The following is a 15,547-nucleotide window of genomic DNA, read 5'->3' on the forward strand; positions in this document are numbered from 1 at the left end:
CTATGGCCAATTTCCCATGGCCATTCCACCGAACCTCCCTTTGGACTGTGGGAGGAGATCAGAGGAAACCCACGCAGACACAGGGAGAACGTGCAAACTCCACGCAGACAGTTGCCTGAGGCTGCAATCGAACCCAGGGTCCTGATGCTGTGAGGCAGCAGTGCTGACCATTGAGCCACCGTGCCACCCCTTTGTTTCAATTTGTTTCAGATGCTCCAAAAGCCACAGTGGCTGCACACTCTTAATGCAACTCGCATGTACCCGAATCAGCAAGGTCCAGATTCAGAAAGATCTCCTTGGTCCATAACAACAGTAAAACATGTTGTGTGAGCTGGTATCAGGCTGCCCTTGTTGGGAGTCATGTTATAGTGCAGTAAGAGTTGTTTCCAGGTTAATGGACCGTTTGGACAGCCTGTCTTACCCATTGTTCCTGCTTTATGCTTGGAACCTCAAGTTTGGCCCTGTTGAGCTCTCAGTAGTGCTCCATAGTACTCAGAATGGCAAAGTAGCAAGGTGACCAGTAGGACAGGCAAGACTGAGGATGTAGGATTTAAGTGTTGGGAGGTTGATTAACAAATAGCCACTAAAATAAAACAAAGAACTGCAGATGCTAGAAATGTGAAACCGAAACTGAAATTGCACGAGAAACCTGGCAGGTCTGGCAGCATGCGTGGAGAGAGAAAATGGAGTTAAAATTTTGATTCCAGTGACCCTTCTTCTGAACGGCTAATAAATAGCAGTTGTCATGCTAAGAGGATTCTTGATCCTTCCTAATTTAGCACATTGTGCTTGAGACCTAAATGGTGGCCGTAGAGTTAGCTGCAACTCTCGACAATCCATACGCTGGGCGGGGCAGGAAGTGAGATGTCTCGTTTCCTGCTTTGTCAGGTAATGGTTTAGAAAGAGTTTACACTGAGGATGCAGTAAACTGCACGATTACAAGAAACCGTCTTTACGAAATCTGGATGGAGACTGATGTATCATCCCTGGTTCCTGCTAGGTGATTTACATAGATAAATTAGTCAATGGTATCTATGGCTATCCTGCAATAAACTACATAATCTTATAAAGACTCAATCATGGTCTATCCTCTACCAATGCAGAACTGTAGCAGATGCTGGGTGGGTCTCTGTTGTCAAATAAACTGATGTTAAAGGTGAATAACAGCACCCTGTGCAAAGTCACAAAGAGTGAGCATGTCTATAAAACTCCACATGGCTTCAGGAGCAAATGTGGGGAAGGAAATTTGGAGAAAACGATATCAGCAAGTCAATAAATTATCATTCTGATTTTCACAGGTGCTAGATCTTATCTCCAGTGACAACCTGAATGTTCCTTCTGAAGAAGAGGTGTACAGGGCTGTGCTGAGCTGGGTCAAACACGATGTGGACGGAAGGCGCCAGCACGTACCCAGAGTAAGAAACCAATCGAAATGGTTAACCTCATGCAGACACTTAGGACTCGATCACCTGAAAAGACCAGAGAAGCTGTGACTGTCCTGCTAACAACAGAGCTAGTTCCGGGGATATTTGTTCAAAGCGCTGGTGTCCTGTTGGTGTGGATACAATAACAGTTCAGGAGATCAGGAGGCAGAATTAGTTTGGGTGGAGGTCAGGAGGGGAAAGAAGTCACAAGGGGAGCGGTCAACAAATACCCCAGTGAATCCTGATGTGGGTTGAAGTACAGATGAAGAAATATTGTGTGCTTATGATAAAGGGACAACAATAATCATAGGTGACTCTAATCTACATGCAAGGTAGAAAGATCAGATTGGTGGTAGTAATCTTTATCAAATAATACTTTCCAGATAGTTTCTTACAACAGCATGTTCTGGAGTTAACCAGAGAGCAGGATATATTTGACTTGGTGTTGTGTAATGTGACCAGATCAATTCAAATTTTCGGATTAAAGGCACCCTGAGGTAGCAGGTAATATAACTGAAATAGATGCCCAGTTTGAAAGAGAGAAGACTGGGGACTTTAAATTTAATTAAGGGCACTGGTGTAACCATAGAAACTGAGCTAGATGAAGTGAACTGACATATTAATCAAGGACACTGACTGATTAATAAACACATACAGCAAATATTTCAAGGATTTTTTGGAATATTCACATTTATTTCTACTATAATGAAAGATTTGAAAGGGAGGACACGCCATCATTTGTTAATCAAAGATAGGGAAAGCATTAGATTTAAGGAAAAAGTGTATTAACTGCAGAAAAATGAGTGGCAGGGCAGAATATAATAAAAAAAGACTGAAAAGTTAATCTGGAGGAAGACATTCGAGTGAGAGACAGTTAGCTAGAAACGTAAATACGGACAGCAACATTTCCTAAAAAGGAGGGACAAAGGGTAAAGGGAGTGTTGATCCTCTAGAGGATAAGAGTAGAGAGTTGACAGTAAATAGTAAGAAAATATCAGATAAAATGAGCAAATAACTTGTTTCTGTTTTGTCCGTAGAGGATTTTTAAAAATTTGAATAACAGCTGTAAATCAGGAGGTGGAAGGGAGAGGGGAGCTTAGTAAAATGGTGATCAGGAGGGCGGTGGTAATGACCAAACTGATGGAGCAGTGGGTTGGCAAGACTCCAGATCCTGAAGGACTTCATCCTGGGGTCTTAAGGGAGTGGTTAATGAGGTAGGCGGTGTGCTGGTATTAATTTTCCAGAATTCCCTGGATTTAGGAAAGGGTCCATAAACAGGAAACTAACAAATACAATCCAAGATTCAAAACAGGAGGGAGGGTGAGAAAACTAGAAACTATCGGCCAGTAGGTTTGACATCAGTCGTGGTTAGTCTTATTATTAAAGAGGTGGGCACCTCACAAAACTCCAGGTAATTGGGAAATGTCAGCGCAGTTTCACGAAAGAAAGGTTTAACCAATTGTTGAGTCTTTTTATGGGAGTAATATCTGTGGATTAAGGGGAGCTGGTAGATGTACCAGGCTTGGATTTCCAGAAGGCACTCAATAAGGTGCCATATCAAAGGTTAGTCGGGGGAAAAAAAAGCTCATGGTGTAGGGGGTATACATGAATGGGGGAAGAGAATTGGGCAGCTGGCAGATAACACAGGGTACAATAAGAAGGTCTTTGATTGGCAAGATATGGCAAGTGAAAGCCCATAGGGGTCTGTGTGGGGGTCTCAACTTCTAACAATTTATCAGATGCTGCCCGAACTGCTGTGCTCTTCCAGCACCACTAATCCAGAATTCTAACAATTTATGTCAATGATTTAAATAACAAGATCAAAAACCCAGATGACTCGAAAGATTTGAGGAATATGTGTTGTGAAAAAGACAGAAGGAGTTTGCAGAATTGAGTGGGAGCGAATCTGGCAGATGGCGTATAATGTGTTTAAACATGAGGTTGCTCACTTTAGCAGGAATATAAAAAAAGTAGGATATTACTCAAATGGAGGGATGACTGTGGGAATCCAAGGTTTTCTTGTGCTCAAAACACAGGAAGTTAGGATCGAGAAGGCTGAAGGGATGCTGTGCTTTATTACATGAGGAATTGAACAATCTAACTTCTTAAAAAGTGAGGTGAGTACAGTGCACTCATCAACGTGCAGGCCTTTTAATTCAATCACGTAAGATCCAAACAGCTAATTGGACGTTTTGTGATCCCTGCTGATTACAGTCTGTTTCTTAATTTTGCACAGACAACATCTCCCCAGGTTGAACCCTAGAGAGTAATTGGAAATTTCAGGATACAGGGAAATTGCCATCCGTTACAGGGTTAGAACGAGAACTGGTTGTCTCTCAGACCAAACTATGTCCAAGTGTAGCACCCAGGAGAAACTCCTGGGCAAAGAAATACCTGTTTGCTCTCACAGAGAAAGGCAGTGTCTCCAGCACCCAGGGTTGGTGGCAGTTCTTGGCAATTGCACCTTTTTCAAATCCATCTGGTTGTCTGAAGTTGGAGTCTGCGCGTTTGATTTGGTTGTCGATTCTCTGGCGAACCACAATCTTTGGCAGATGGTTATTTTGGAAAGGTGTGCCCCATTTGATTTGGGACCAATTGAAACTCTGCCCTTTGTTTGTTGTGCAGCTGATGAAGTGTGTCCGTCTGCCTCTCCTGACTCGCGATTTTCTGATGAGTAATGTTGACACGGAACTTCTGGTCAGACACCACTCCGAGTGCAAAGACCTCCTCATCGAAGCTCTCAAATATCACCTAATGCCTGAACAGCGGGGAGTCCTCAGCAATACCCGGACCAGGCCTCGGCGCTGTGAAGGGGCCAGCCCTGTCCTCTTCGCAGTCGGTAAGTAAAATGCTTAGCAGCCCGTCGCTCTCTGCTCCCCATATCTTTGCTTTCTATTTGCTGGTGGGACGTGGGTGTTGCTGGCTGGGCCAGCTTTTATTGCCCTCTCCATCACTGCATCTCGAGTGGGGGTGAGCTGCCCTCTTGAGCCACTGCAGTCCATGTGCTGTGGGTGGATCCCAAAGTGCCCCGAGAGAGGGAATTCCAGGATTGTGACCCAGTGACAGTGAAGGAACACCGATATATTTCCGAGTGGGTGGTGAATGGCTCAGAGAGGAACTTGTGGATGATGGCGTTCCCAAGTATCTGTTGCCCTTGTCCTTCTGCATGGACATGATTGTGGGCTTTGAATGTTTGGTGAGTTTCTGCAGTGGGTCTTGTAGATGGTATACACTGCTGCTACTGAGCTGAGGTGGGGGAGGGAGTGGATGCTTGTGGATGTGGTGTCGGTCAAGCAGACTGCTTTATCCTGGATGGTGTCGAGGCTTCTTTCAGTGTTGTTGGAGCTGCACCTATCCAGGCAAGTGGGGAGTGTTCCATCACACTCCTGACCTGTGCCTTGTTAATGGCGGACAGGCTTTGGAAAGCCAGGAGGTGACTTACTCACTGCAGCATCCCTAGCCTCTGACCTCACCGTGGTGTTTATATGATGAGTCCAGTTGAGTTTCTGGTCAATGGTAACCCCCAGGATGTTGATAGTGGAGGATTCAGTGACAGTAACGCCATTGAATGTCAAGGGTGGTGAATAGATTGTCTTTTATTGGGGATGGCATTTGTGTGGTGTGAATGTCACTTACCACTTGTCAGCCCAAATATACCGTATAACATTAATATGTGTAGAGTACAGGGTTAATGTAAATCAGACTGTGATTTAATCTCATCACAGAGAGAACACGCTCTGATAGGAAGTTTGAGCTGGAGAGCTGTCAGCTGCAACCAGGGATGTGGTTTGAGAACGTTCTTCATTCTCGCTGTATTGACCTGAGAGCAAGAGTGAGGACTTTGTTGGGCAGGGAGATGGAAGAACTTAACATGAATGGGATCATAGGGGCCGTTTGAAGGTTTGATCCTGTCCCATCACCCTGTTTTGGTCCTGGCTGAAGGGAGATTGGAATTTAGGATCTTTCCCTGGAGAGGAATCAACCACACAGCTCAAAATGTGCAGTGGGGTTTGTAAAAGGTGCAGGAGAGAAGGCAGACTTTGGGGTGTGAAGGTTTTGTTTAGGATTTCAGCAGCACAGACAAAGACAATGCAGATTGGAATCTGAATTTACCAAAAGGTCAGGTTTGTTGACCTTTTTGCTATAGCTGGTTATATTCCCTTTTCCCCTGTTTGTGCTCACAGCCCAATACACTATCGACTGCATAAGGGGATGTTACCCTCCTGACAGAGTCACGAATTGGCCGATGCTCTTTAGGAATAAGAGGTTGCCTATTTAAGACAAAAATTAAGAAGAGTTTGATCTTGGAAGGTCATGAATTCCCTATCCTAGAGTGATGGAGGCCTGAAATAGAGTTCAAGCCTGAAATAGAGTTTTGTACATTAGGGGAGCCAGTTGCCTTGGAGAACAGTTAGGAGTTCAAATCAGCTGTGACCTTATTGAACAGCACAGCAGACTTGAGGGACCGAATGGCCTGTTCCTGCTCCTACTGCTCATATCCGAACAAAGGCAGTGATTTTCACGTCGTGTACAATATGGACGGTAAAACTCTCTAAGAAACAATACACAGGTTTTTTTCTCTGCAACGATACCACAATATCAATAACACAGAATATGAATAAATGTTCGTGCAACGTTAACAACTTTATTCAGAGGACATCAGGAGTAGACCTCTCAAACCTGCTCTGCTATTCCGTAAGATCGAGGGTGGTCTGATTACTCCACATCCCTGCCTACTCTTTTACCCCCTTCCCTTATCAAACATCTAAACACTCTGCTTTAAAAATAGTCAGACTAGTCCGTTTGAAGATTTCCAAAAGCTCGTGACTCACCGCATGGAAAAGGAATTCTCCTCCTCTCTGACTTAAAGGGGCGACCCCTTATGTTGGAACAGTGGGCCCCAGACCCAGATTCTATCACAGGAGGAAGCAGAACTATGTTTTAAGAGATAAGCCACGTTAAGGCCAAAGATTATCGCTGTTGTCAATGGGGAGATCTGGAGGTTAATTGCTTTTTGACGGGGAAATCTGCAGACTGGCAAGAGCTTATGAATTCCTAGCTGCAGGTCAGATGTAAACACCATAACTTAACTACATCCCCCTCGTTGTTTTTTCATTATTCTATGCTTTTGACACATGGCAGAATGATATCTGAAGTGTGATGGATGCTGGCCAGATGTGAAACTAGTTACTCAATCCAGTTGGGGAAGTGTTGGCAGCTGTGGGATCTTCAGGAGCTGACTGCTCCAATCTGTTTTTGGCTGGCCATGGTTACTATGGCATACGTTGAGGATCTTTGCAGCTCACGTGAGAGAAAAGAGATTAATTGGTTGTCAGTGTACAGAACAGAGAGAACGCGCAGAAAGAGGACTCTGACGAAGGTCAGAATTGCTTTACAAGAAAAAATGCTGATTAAATCATTATACATATCTAGATTTAGATTCCACCCTGCTGTCTTTATTTATAACCTGCACTCGTTTCAAATACTCAGAAACCTTTGCTTCTTCTCTAAGCTTCCCAGTAAAACTCCGATTTTCCTGCAATGATGCCACAATGTTACTAACACGGAATATGAATGAAAGTGTTAACAATTTTGTTCAGGTAATATCAGTAGCTGACAAGTATGTTACTAATCTGCAATCAGCAGCGCATTTAAATACATTTAATAACCACTTGAAGTTGTTCAATTCCCTCTCATGTTCCAATTCACTGCTTGCTCTGTATGGCCAACAGTAGTGTGACTGAGGTTTGGATTTGAAGACGCAGGGTTGAACTGGGGACAGTGTTCAGTGGGGTGAGGTGAATTGGGGTCGAGGATGAAGGATTTGTGGTGAAAACTGAACAGGGTTTGGGGTTTGGTCCTTTTGACTATTTTAGCACCTCCTCTCTGGCATCTCTCGCTTGGTAGCCTAGTCTTTTTCTCACGCCATTCAAGCAAGCAGGGGGAGGCTGTTTCTATTAGGTGGCCATTTTTCAGATTTTGCCATCATTTTAGAAGTCACGTAACTGCAGCATAATGGAGCCAATCACTGTCTGACTCCAGGATTTCAGCTATTACTGTTTGATTAGATTGATTTGAAATATTTGAGTGAAGTTTGAGGGTTGTTGAAGTTTTGCTAACATTAACCTTTTGACATCTGGTCTATTTGACCTGTTCCTGTTACTGGAAGGAGTTACAGTGTGTTTTAAATAATAGATTTTCTCAACCCATGTCCTTAACCATCTAGAAGGATAACGCCAACGGATATGTGGGAGCACCATCTCCTGCAAGTTCCTCTCTGAGCTACTGACTGTCTTGACATGGAAATATAATCTTTCACTGTCCCATGATCAAAATCCAGGAATTCTCTTCCTAACACAAAATGGACTGTGGCAGTTCAAGAATACAGCTCACCGCCACCGTCTTGAGGGCAACTAGAGAACGGGCAATAAATACAGACCCAACCAATGATGCTGATGTCCCATGAGCGAGTAAAAGGAAAAATGAGGTGAGGGCAGGAATATTTCATTGAAACATCTCCGTCAGAATATATCAACCGTTTGTGGAGATTTTGTGAAACCCAAGTGTTTCTGTTGGCACCCTCCCCCCCCAACCGCCCATGGGGTTAGGGGAATCTGGGCTCAGAGCGGGCAGACTAGTGCGGCTCCTTGCAAAAGATTTGAGTGAACAGAGACAGCTCCTGAGTTGAGAATAAAGTCCATTCACAAGTTGAGTCACAAATGCAGAACAATGTAAAGCAGAACGTACAGGCAACATTTTTATGTTGAGTCTAATTACACCCTCCTCTGGGATTGTGTTAGTAAGTACAAATGTTTGAAAGTTGGCCGTTTGTAAATTGGGAAACCCCGTACCCTTCCGTTGCCCCACCAGTCACTGCCCCCCAACGGAGAATATACAAGAAGAGCATCAGAGCACCACTGTGATGGCTGCCACAGACGAGTAGCCTGTGGACACTCCATTGGCACACAGATGCAACATCAGGGTTGGCCATTAGGGTGACACACAGGAGAAAACTGTTGGTGCCCGTGAAATTTTACACCAGAGCTTTCAGGAGAGGACAACTGCAACTTGAAACAAGAACAAGAGGACATAGCCTCAAAGTTAAGGGGGAGCAGATTTCAGACTGAATTGAGAAGGAACTTCTTCACCCAGAGGGTTGTAAATCTGTGGAATTCCCTGCTCAGGGAAGTAGTTGAGGCTTCCTCATTGAATGTTTTTTTAAAGGCAAAGATAGATAAATTTTGAACAGTGAAGGAATTGAGGGTTATGGTGAGAGGGTGGGTAAGTGGAGCCACGAGACGATCAGCCATGATCTTATTGAATGGCAGAGCAGGCTCGAGGGGGGCCAGATGACCTACTCCTGCTCCTAGTTCTTTTGCAGGAGAAATCTGTTTCATTAATGGCCACTGAACCAACCTGACCCGCCGGTTCAATAACCTGTCAAATGCCATCTGTGTGACTGCTGGATTTGGGTATTGATTGGCACTGGGGCACTCCTGTTAACTGTCTGAACTGGAAGGTTGATTCTGAGGTAAGGTGGTGTCTGTCCTGTTAACTGTCTGTCTGTCTGTTTGTTTGCAGGTGGTGGTAGCCTATTTGCTATCCACGGAGATTGTGAAGCCTATGACACAAGGACAGACAGGTGGCACATGGTAGCCTCCATGTCGACTCGGCGCGCGCGGGTAGGCGTAGCGGCAATTGGGAACAGGCTGTACGCAGTTGGGGGGTAAGCAACAGCACTTCTTCCACCAGGCTTCAGCCTCAGTCACCGCTCAAAGCAAAGTGTTACTGACCATTACCAACTCCATCATCTCCATCATGGTTGGCCGGTCCCCTCCTGGCACCTTTCCCTGTCACCGCAGGAATTGTAAAACCTACACCCCCCCCCCCCACCCCATCCCTCACCTCTGTCCAAGGCCCCGAAGGAGACTTCCACATTCATCAAAGTTTCACCTGCACTTCCACACATGTCATTTACTGTATCCATTACTCCCATGAGGAGACTGGACGCCTATTCACAGAGCACTTCAGAGAACATCTCTGGGATACCCACACCAATCAACCCCACCGCCCTGTGGCTGAACTCCCCTTCCCACTCTGCCAAGGACATGCAGGTCCTGGGCCTCCATCGCCACTCCCTCACCACCCGATGCCTGGAGGAAGAACGCCTCATCTTCCACCTCGGGACCTTTCAATCCCATGGCATCAGTGTGGACTTCACCATTTTTCTCATTCCCCTTCCCACCACCTTACCTCAGAATCAACCTTCCAGCTCAGCACCATCCTCATGACCTGTCCCACCTGTCCATCTTCCTTCCCACCTATCTGCTCCACCCTCCTCTCTGACCTATCACCTTTACACCCACCTCCATCCACCCATTGCACTCTCAGCTACTTGACCCCCGGCCCCACCCCCCTCCCATTTATATCTCCACCCCCCGAGGCTCCCAGCCTCATTCCTGATGAAGGGCTCCGGCCCGAACTGTCGATTCTCCTGCTCCTCAGATGCTGCCTGACCTGCTGTGCTTTTCCAGCACCACACTCTTGACTCCTGGGTGGCAGGGGCAGACTTAGTCGGCTGAATGGCCTAACCTTTGTTTCCACTTCTTCTGGTCTAAAACCATGTTCTCTTCAGGGTAGACCAATGGTTTGTGTCAGCAAGATCTGCTTTAGGGAGGCTGGTTGGAAAAGTTAGTAATTTATCACAGTCGGGGTTTGGATAACATATTAGCTTAGGAAAAAAATGACCGCTACCTCAAATTCTGAAAGTTTTGTTTGTGTGTGCACTAGTTTTGTTTTGCACTGATTAACGTATTAAATTTCAATTTTGATATGATCACCTATTTATCCTGATAACTGTGGGGGTTTTTTTATGCTTGAAGGAAGTCTACATTATGCAGCTTAGACCATCTGTTTGGTTACTCTCCATTTCTGGAATTTACAAATATTAACAGGACGAGATGGGCAAGCTAGAAACTGTTTCCATGGGATGGGGATGAGTCGTTTAAAAATTCGACCCAAGGCTTACAGGATCAAAATGAGGAAATACATCTGCACAAACACACACACAGGATGGGAGAGGTTTGCAAATCTCTTTCACAAATGGCAACCGATGCTAGACTGGTTGTAAATTTTAAATCTGGGATCGCTTGTTAACCAAATTTCTTTACGATGATTCGTGTGTGGAATGAACGTTCTGCGGAAGTGGTGGATGTGGGTACAATTACAACATTTAAAAGACATTTGGATGAGTAAATGAATCGGAAAGGTTTGAGGGATATGGGCCAGGAGCAGGCAGGTGGGACTAGTTTAGCTGGGATTATGGTCTACATGGACTGGTTGAACTATACTGGTTGCTGTATGATTCTGTGATACAAGACATGGGTAGGATACATAGACTTTGTGGAGCAAAGCATTAACTGGATCAATACTTTAATAATCGCAGCTGAGTGTAAGGAGCTATATCATGACAGTTTCAGATTCAGTGGGACTGAGACCTACTGAAAGAAGGCACCAGTTAGCCCTTACTCCAGCAGGCTCCTCTATATAATTCATCAGCAATTAATATTACCAATTTTCATCAGCCTTGCCTCAAACAAAGCACTGGAGATGTGAAAAGAGAACAGAAATTGCTGAAGAAACTCAGCAGGTGTGAAAAGAAAGCAGCTTTACAGTTTTGAGTAGAGTGACCCTTCTTAAGAGTTCCTCCAGCGAGTTCTGTTTTTGCTTCCATGAGCCTGTGTTTAGCCCTTATTATTGTAAAGCTGCGAATATAATCTAACAATGTTAGATCACAGATCAGCCCTGATTTTGTTCTAAGGCTTCAGGAGGTGAAACCGCTTGCTCCTGTTCAAGAGGTCTCTCTGCTATTGGCTTGTGTTTGTCTTAACTCTGACCGTTCGTATCCAATCTCTGCCCACTGGGGAGGGGCTGCTTCTGAAAGCAAGATAACAGCAAGTATCTCGGAGAAGCCCGAGGTCTTTGTGCTGTTCCACCCCCACGGAGGCAGTTTCTATCTCGCTTATCTATTTCTGTTAATTTGTAAATTGAAAAAATGGACAGTAACCAAGCAAATGGTATATACTGCATAATGCAGCAATGTACAACAACAGCACAATGGCTCAGTGATTAGCACTGCTGCCACACAGCGCCAGGGGCCTGGGTTCAATTCCAGCCTTGGGTACTGTCTGTGTGGAGTTTTCACATTCTCTCCATGTCTACGTGGGTTTCCTCCGGGTGCTCCGGTTTCCTCCCACAGTCCAAAGATGTGCAGGTTAGGGTGGATTGGCCATGGCGATGGAAAATTGTCCATAGTGTCCAGGGATGTGTAGGTTAGGTGGATTAGCCATGGGAAATGCAGGGTGACAGGGATAGAGTTGGGGGATGTGAGGGGGGTGGATGTAGGTGAGATGCTCTTTGAAGGGTCGGTGTGGACTCGATGGGCCGAATGTCCTGATTCCACACTATAGGGATTCCATGATTCTCTTCTTCAGTGATAGAGTCATATAGCACAGAAACAGACTCTTCAGCCCAACCTGTTCAATGCTGACCGTAAACCGGACATCCCCATCTGATCCATTCCCCATTTAGTCCACCTCCCTCTAAACCCTTCCTATTCATATACCCCTCCAGATGCCTATTAAATATTGCAATTGTACCAGCCTCCACCACTTCCTCTGGCAGCTCATTTCATACATGCACCACCCTCTGTGTGAAAAAGTTACCTCGCAGTGTAGTGATTGAAGGAGGTCAGTCAGCTGGATCTCATAGAATATGAGTTCCCTGGTTGGGGCTGTCAATCTGGTCCAATCAGGGAGCCCTGGCTGACAGATATAACAGGAGTGTCTCACTCTGAGAGCTGGCTCTGAGTGAACTGCATCAGTGTCTTCAGAGAAAAAGTACTAAACAGGAGTTTCAGGGGTTCTGTTCACTCGGAGCTGGCTCTCAGGAAGCTGGATATGTGTCAATGATTTTTCATGTGTAAATGGAGGGTGATGGGATACCAGCTTTTCTGAAGTTACCCCACTCCGGTCCCTTTTAAATCTTTCCCCTTTCACCTTAAACCTATGCCCTCTAGTTTTGGACTCCCCTAACTTGGGAAATAGACTTTGACTATTCACCCTGTCCATGTCTCTCATGATCTTATAAACCTCTATACGGTCACCCTTCACCCTCTGACGGTCCAGGGAAGAAAGCCCCAGCCTGTTCAGCCTCTCCCTATAGCTCAAACCTTCCAACCCTGGCAACATCCTCGTAAATAATTTCTGCACCCTCTCAAGTTTCACAACATCCTCCCTGCAGCAGGGCAGCCAGAGTAAACGTGGCCCGACCAATGTGCTGTACAGCTGCCCAACATGACATCCCAACTCCTCCACTCAGTGCACTGTCCAATGAAGGCAAACTTGCCAAATGCCTTCCTCACTATCCTGCCTACCACTGACTCCACTTACAAGGAACTTTCATCTTCCACTTTCACCTGCACCCCTAGGTCGCTTTGTTCGGCAACACTCCCCAAGGCCCTACCATTAACTGTCCTACCCTGGCTTGCCTTACCAAAAAGCAACACCTCGCATTTATCTGAATTAGACAGAGTTTGATGCACGTTCAATGACTGATCCTACCTTAATTACTCAGGTACGATGGCACGTCTGACTTATCGACTGTTGAATCCTATGATCCGGTAACCAATTCCTGGCAACCAGAGGTAGCCATGGGAACGAGACGGAGCTGCCTTGGAGTGGCAGTGCTACACGGCTTGCTGTATGCGGCGGGAGGTTACGATGGTGCCTCGTGTTTGAACAGGTACTCCCGTTGTGGTTGAACGTTTGCACTGGTACGTTCCCCCGATTTTCCTCACTCTCCTGAAGGTGCGGAGCGCCTGTGTCTGATTCCAAGGGCGAACACTGTCCTTTGGTCCACTCCCCACCTACCCCAGCCTTCCCAGGGTGGGAGTGGGGTGGACGTAGTAGGGAGGGATGGTCAGGGGTTTCTGGGGATTAACCTTTTAAGTGCTTTGATGATCACTGTTTGGAGATGCCGGTGTTGGACTGGGGTGTACAAAGTTAAAAATCACACAACACCAGGTTATAGCCCAACAGATTTAATTGGAAGGTACACTAGCTTTCAGAGCGTCGCTCCTTCATCAGGTGATAGTGGAGGGCTCAATCCTAACACACAGAATTTATAGCAAAAATTTACAGTGTGATGTAACTGAAATTATACGTTGAAAAATTGATTGTCTCTTAAGCCTTTCATCTGTTAGAATACCGTGATAGTTTCACTTCTTTAATGTGTAAATAACAAAACCTTTTTTTAAAAAAGTTGCATTCTCGGGTTAGCTGTTAACAATGGTGATAGCTAGATAATATGTTGAAGGTGTTGGCCCCTGTGTTCTCAGTCTATGCGATGATGTTTAGATTGATTCTAATCTAAAAAATGATTCTAATCTAAAACAATCAACAGACAGCAGTGTTCCCTTCCAGTTAGGGAACACTTCAGCGATCCAGGACATTCTGCCTCTGACCTTCGGGTGACCATCCTCCATGGCAGACTTCGGGACAGGCAGCAGTGAAAAGTGGCCGAGCAGAGGCTGATAGCTAAGTTCGGTACCCGTAGGGAGGGCCTCAACTGGGACCTTGGGTTCATGTCACATTACAGGTGACCACCATTGCACCAAACACACTCACAGGTACTCCTACACACACACAGTCTCACACACACACAGGCACTCCTATACACACATACACACGGACACACATACACACAGATGCGCACACAGACACCCGCGCACACAGACACCTACACACACTTATAGACACACACACTCCCACACTCAGACATGCACCCCCTCACAGATATAAGACACTCTGCACTCACTACACACACACATACACTTCCTCACACTCACAGCCCCCACCCCAGACAGACACACAGACAGACAAAGACCCACATGCACACATATACTTTGTGGGGTGAATTTGTACTTTCAGGGTTACATTGTACTTTGCTCAAAAACTGCATGAATTAATGTAAAACTCTGTTATCTCACTTTTTAGATTAGAATCAATCTAAACATCATGGCATAGTCAGAGAACACAGGGGCTAACACCTTCAACATATTGTCTAGCTATCACCATTGTTAACAGCTAACCTGAGAATGCAACTTTTTAAAAAAAAGGTTTTGTGATTTACACATGAAAGAAGTGAAACTATCACTGTATTCTAACAGATGAAAGGCTTAATAGACAATCAAGTTTTCAATGTATAATTTCAGTTACATCACACTGTAAATTTTTGCAATAAATTCTGTGTGTTAGGATTGAGCCCTCCACTATCACCTGATGAAGGAGCGTCGCTCCGAAAGCTAGTGTGCTTCCAATTAAACCTGTTGGACTATAACCCGGTGTTGTGTGATTTTTAACTTTGATCACTGCACTTGCAATGTGCTATCCAAACAGCTTGTCTGTGAAAACCTTCTCTAAATCTACTTTAAAAAAAAAACAATGTCAAAGTCATGTTAAAAAAGGAAAAGTTGCACTAATATAGCACTCCACATGACCTCATCCCCCACCCACCGACCCATCCTGAATGCTTTATTGTCAACAAAGCCATTTTGAAGTAAATTTGCTTTTTTAATGTCGGCACCACTTTGTCAGCAGCAAGCTCTCACATGCTGCACTGTGAAATAGTTCTGATGATTGGGCAGCACGGTGTCTCAGTGGTTAGCTCCCAACTCCTACACTCAGTGCATTGACCAATAAAGGCAAACGTGCCCAACACCGCCTTCACCAGCCTGTCTACCTGAGACTCCACTTTCAAGGAACTTGCATCTTTCACAGGCGAATACTGTCCCGTGGTCCACTCCCCACCTCCCCGGCCTTCCCAGGGTGGGAGTGGGCTGAATGTAGTGGGCGGGGATGTTCCTGGAAAAGGAGCTATGAGTCCGCATCTCCTTATGGCTGCATGAGCTGGGACCACAACGATCAGGAGCAGGGGCACTGATGGGGGCCTGAACCTTTCCTTCGCTCGATTTCACACTAGCACTCGCCCATCAGTCTGAGGGTTTTGGGTCAAGTCCCCAATCCTGACACACAAATCCACGTTGATACCTCCCTGTTGAAAAT

At 45.5% G+C, this 15,547-nt stretch overlaps 1 protein-coding gene across 9 annotated transcripts in view; it reads left to right on the forward strand.

The window, feature by feature from the left end:
* The window catches only part of klhl17 (kelch-like family member 17), an 85,902-nt gene that overhangs the window by 39,237 nt on the left and 31,118 nt on the right, over positions 1-15,547 (forward strand). For all 9 annotated transcript variants that reach the window (XM_072586184.1, XM_072586179.1, XM_072586187.1 and 6 more), the window contains 4 exons: positions 1,299-1,415; positions 4,050-4,263; positions 9,006-9,150; positions 13,059-13,226. In XM_072586184.1, coding sequence (XP_072442285.1) covers positions 1,299-1,415; positions 4,050-4,263; positions 9,006-9,150; positions 13,059-13,226 — 644 coding nt within the window. The remainder of the gene's footprint in view (positions 1-1,298; positions 1,416-4,049; positions 4,264-9,005; positions 9,151-13,058; positions 13,227-15,547) is intronic.

The sequence above is a fragment of the Chiloscyllium punctatum genome, chromosome 16, assembly GCF_047496795.1.
Source record: "Chiloscyllium punctatum isolate Juve2018m chromosome 16, sChiPun1.3, whole genome shotgun sequence".
NCBI lineage: Eukaryota > Metazoa > Chordata > Chondrichthyes > Orectolobiformes > Hemiscylliidae > Chiloscyllium > Chiloscyllium punctatum.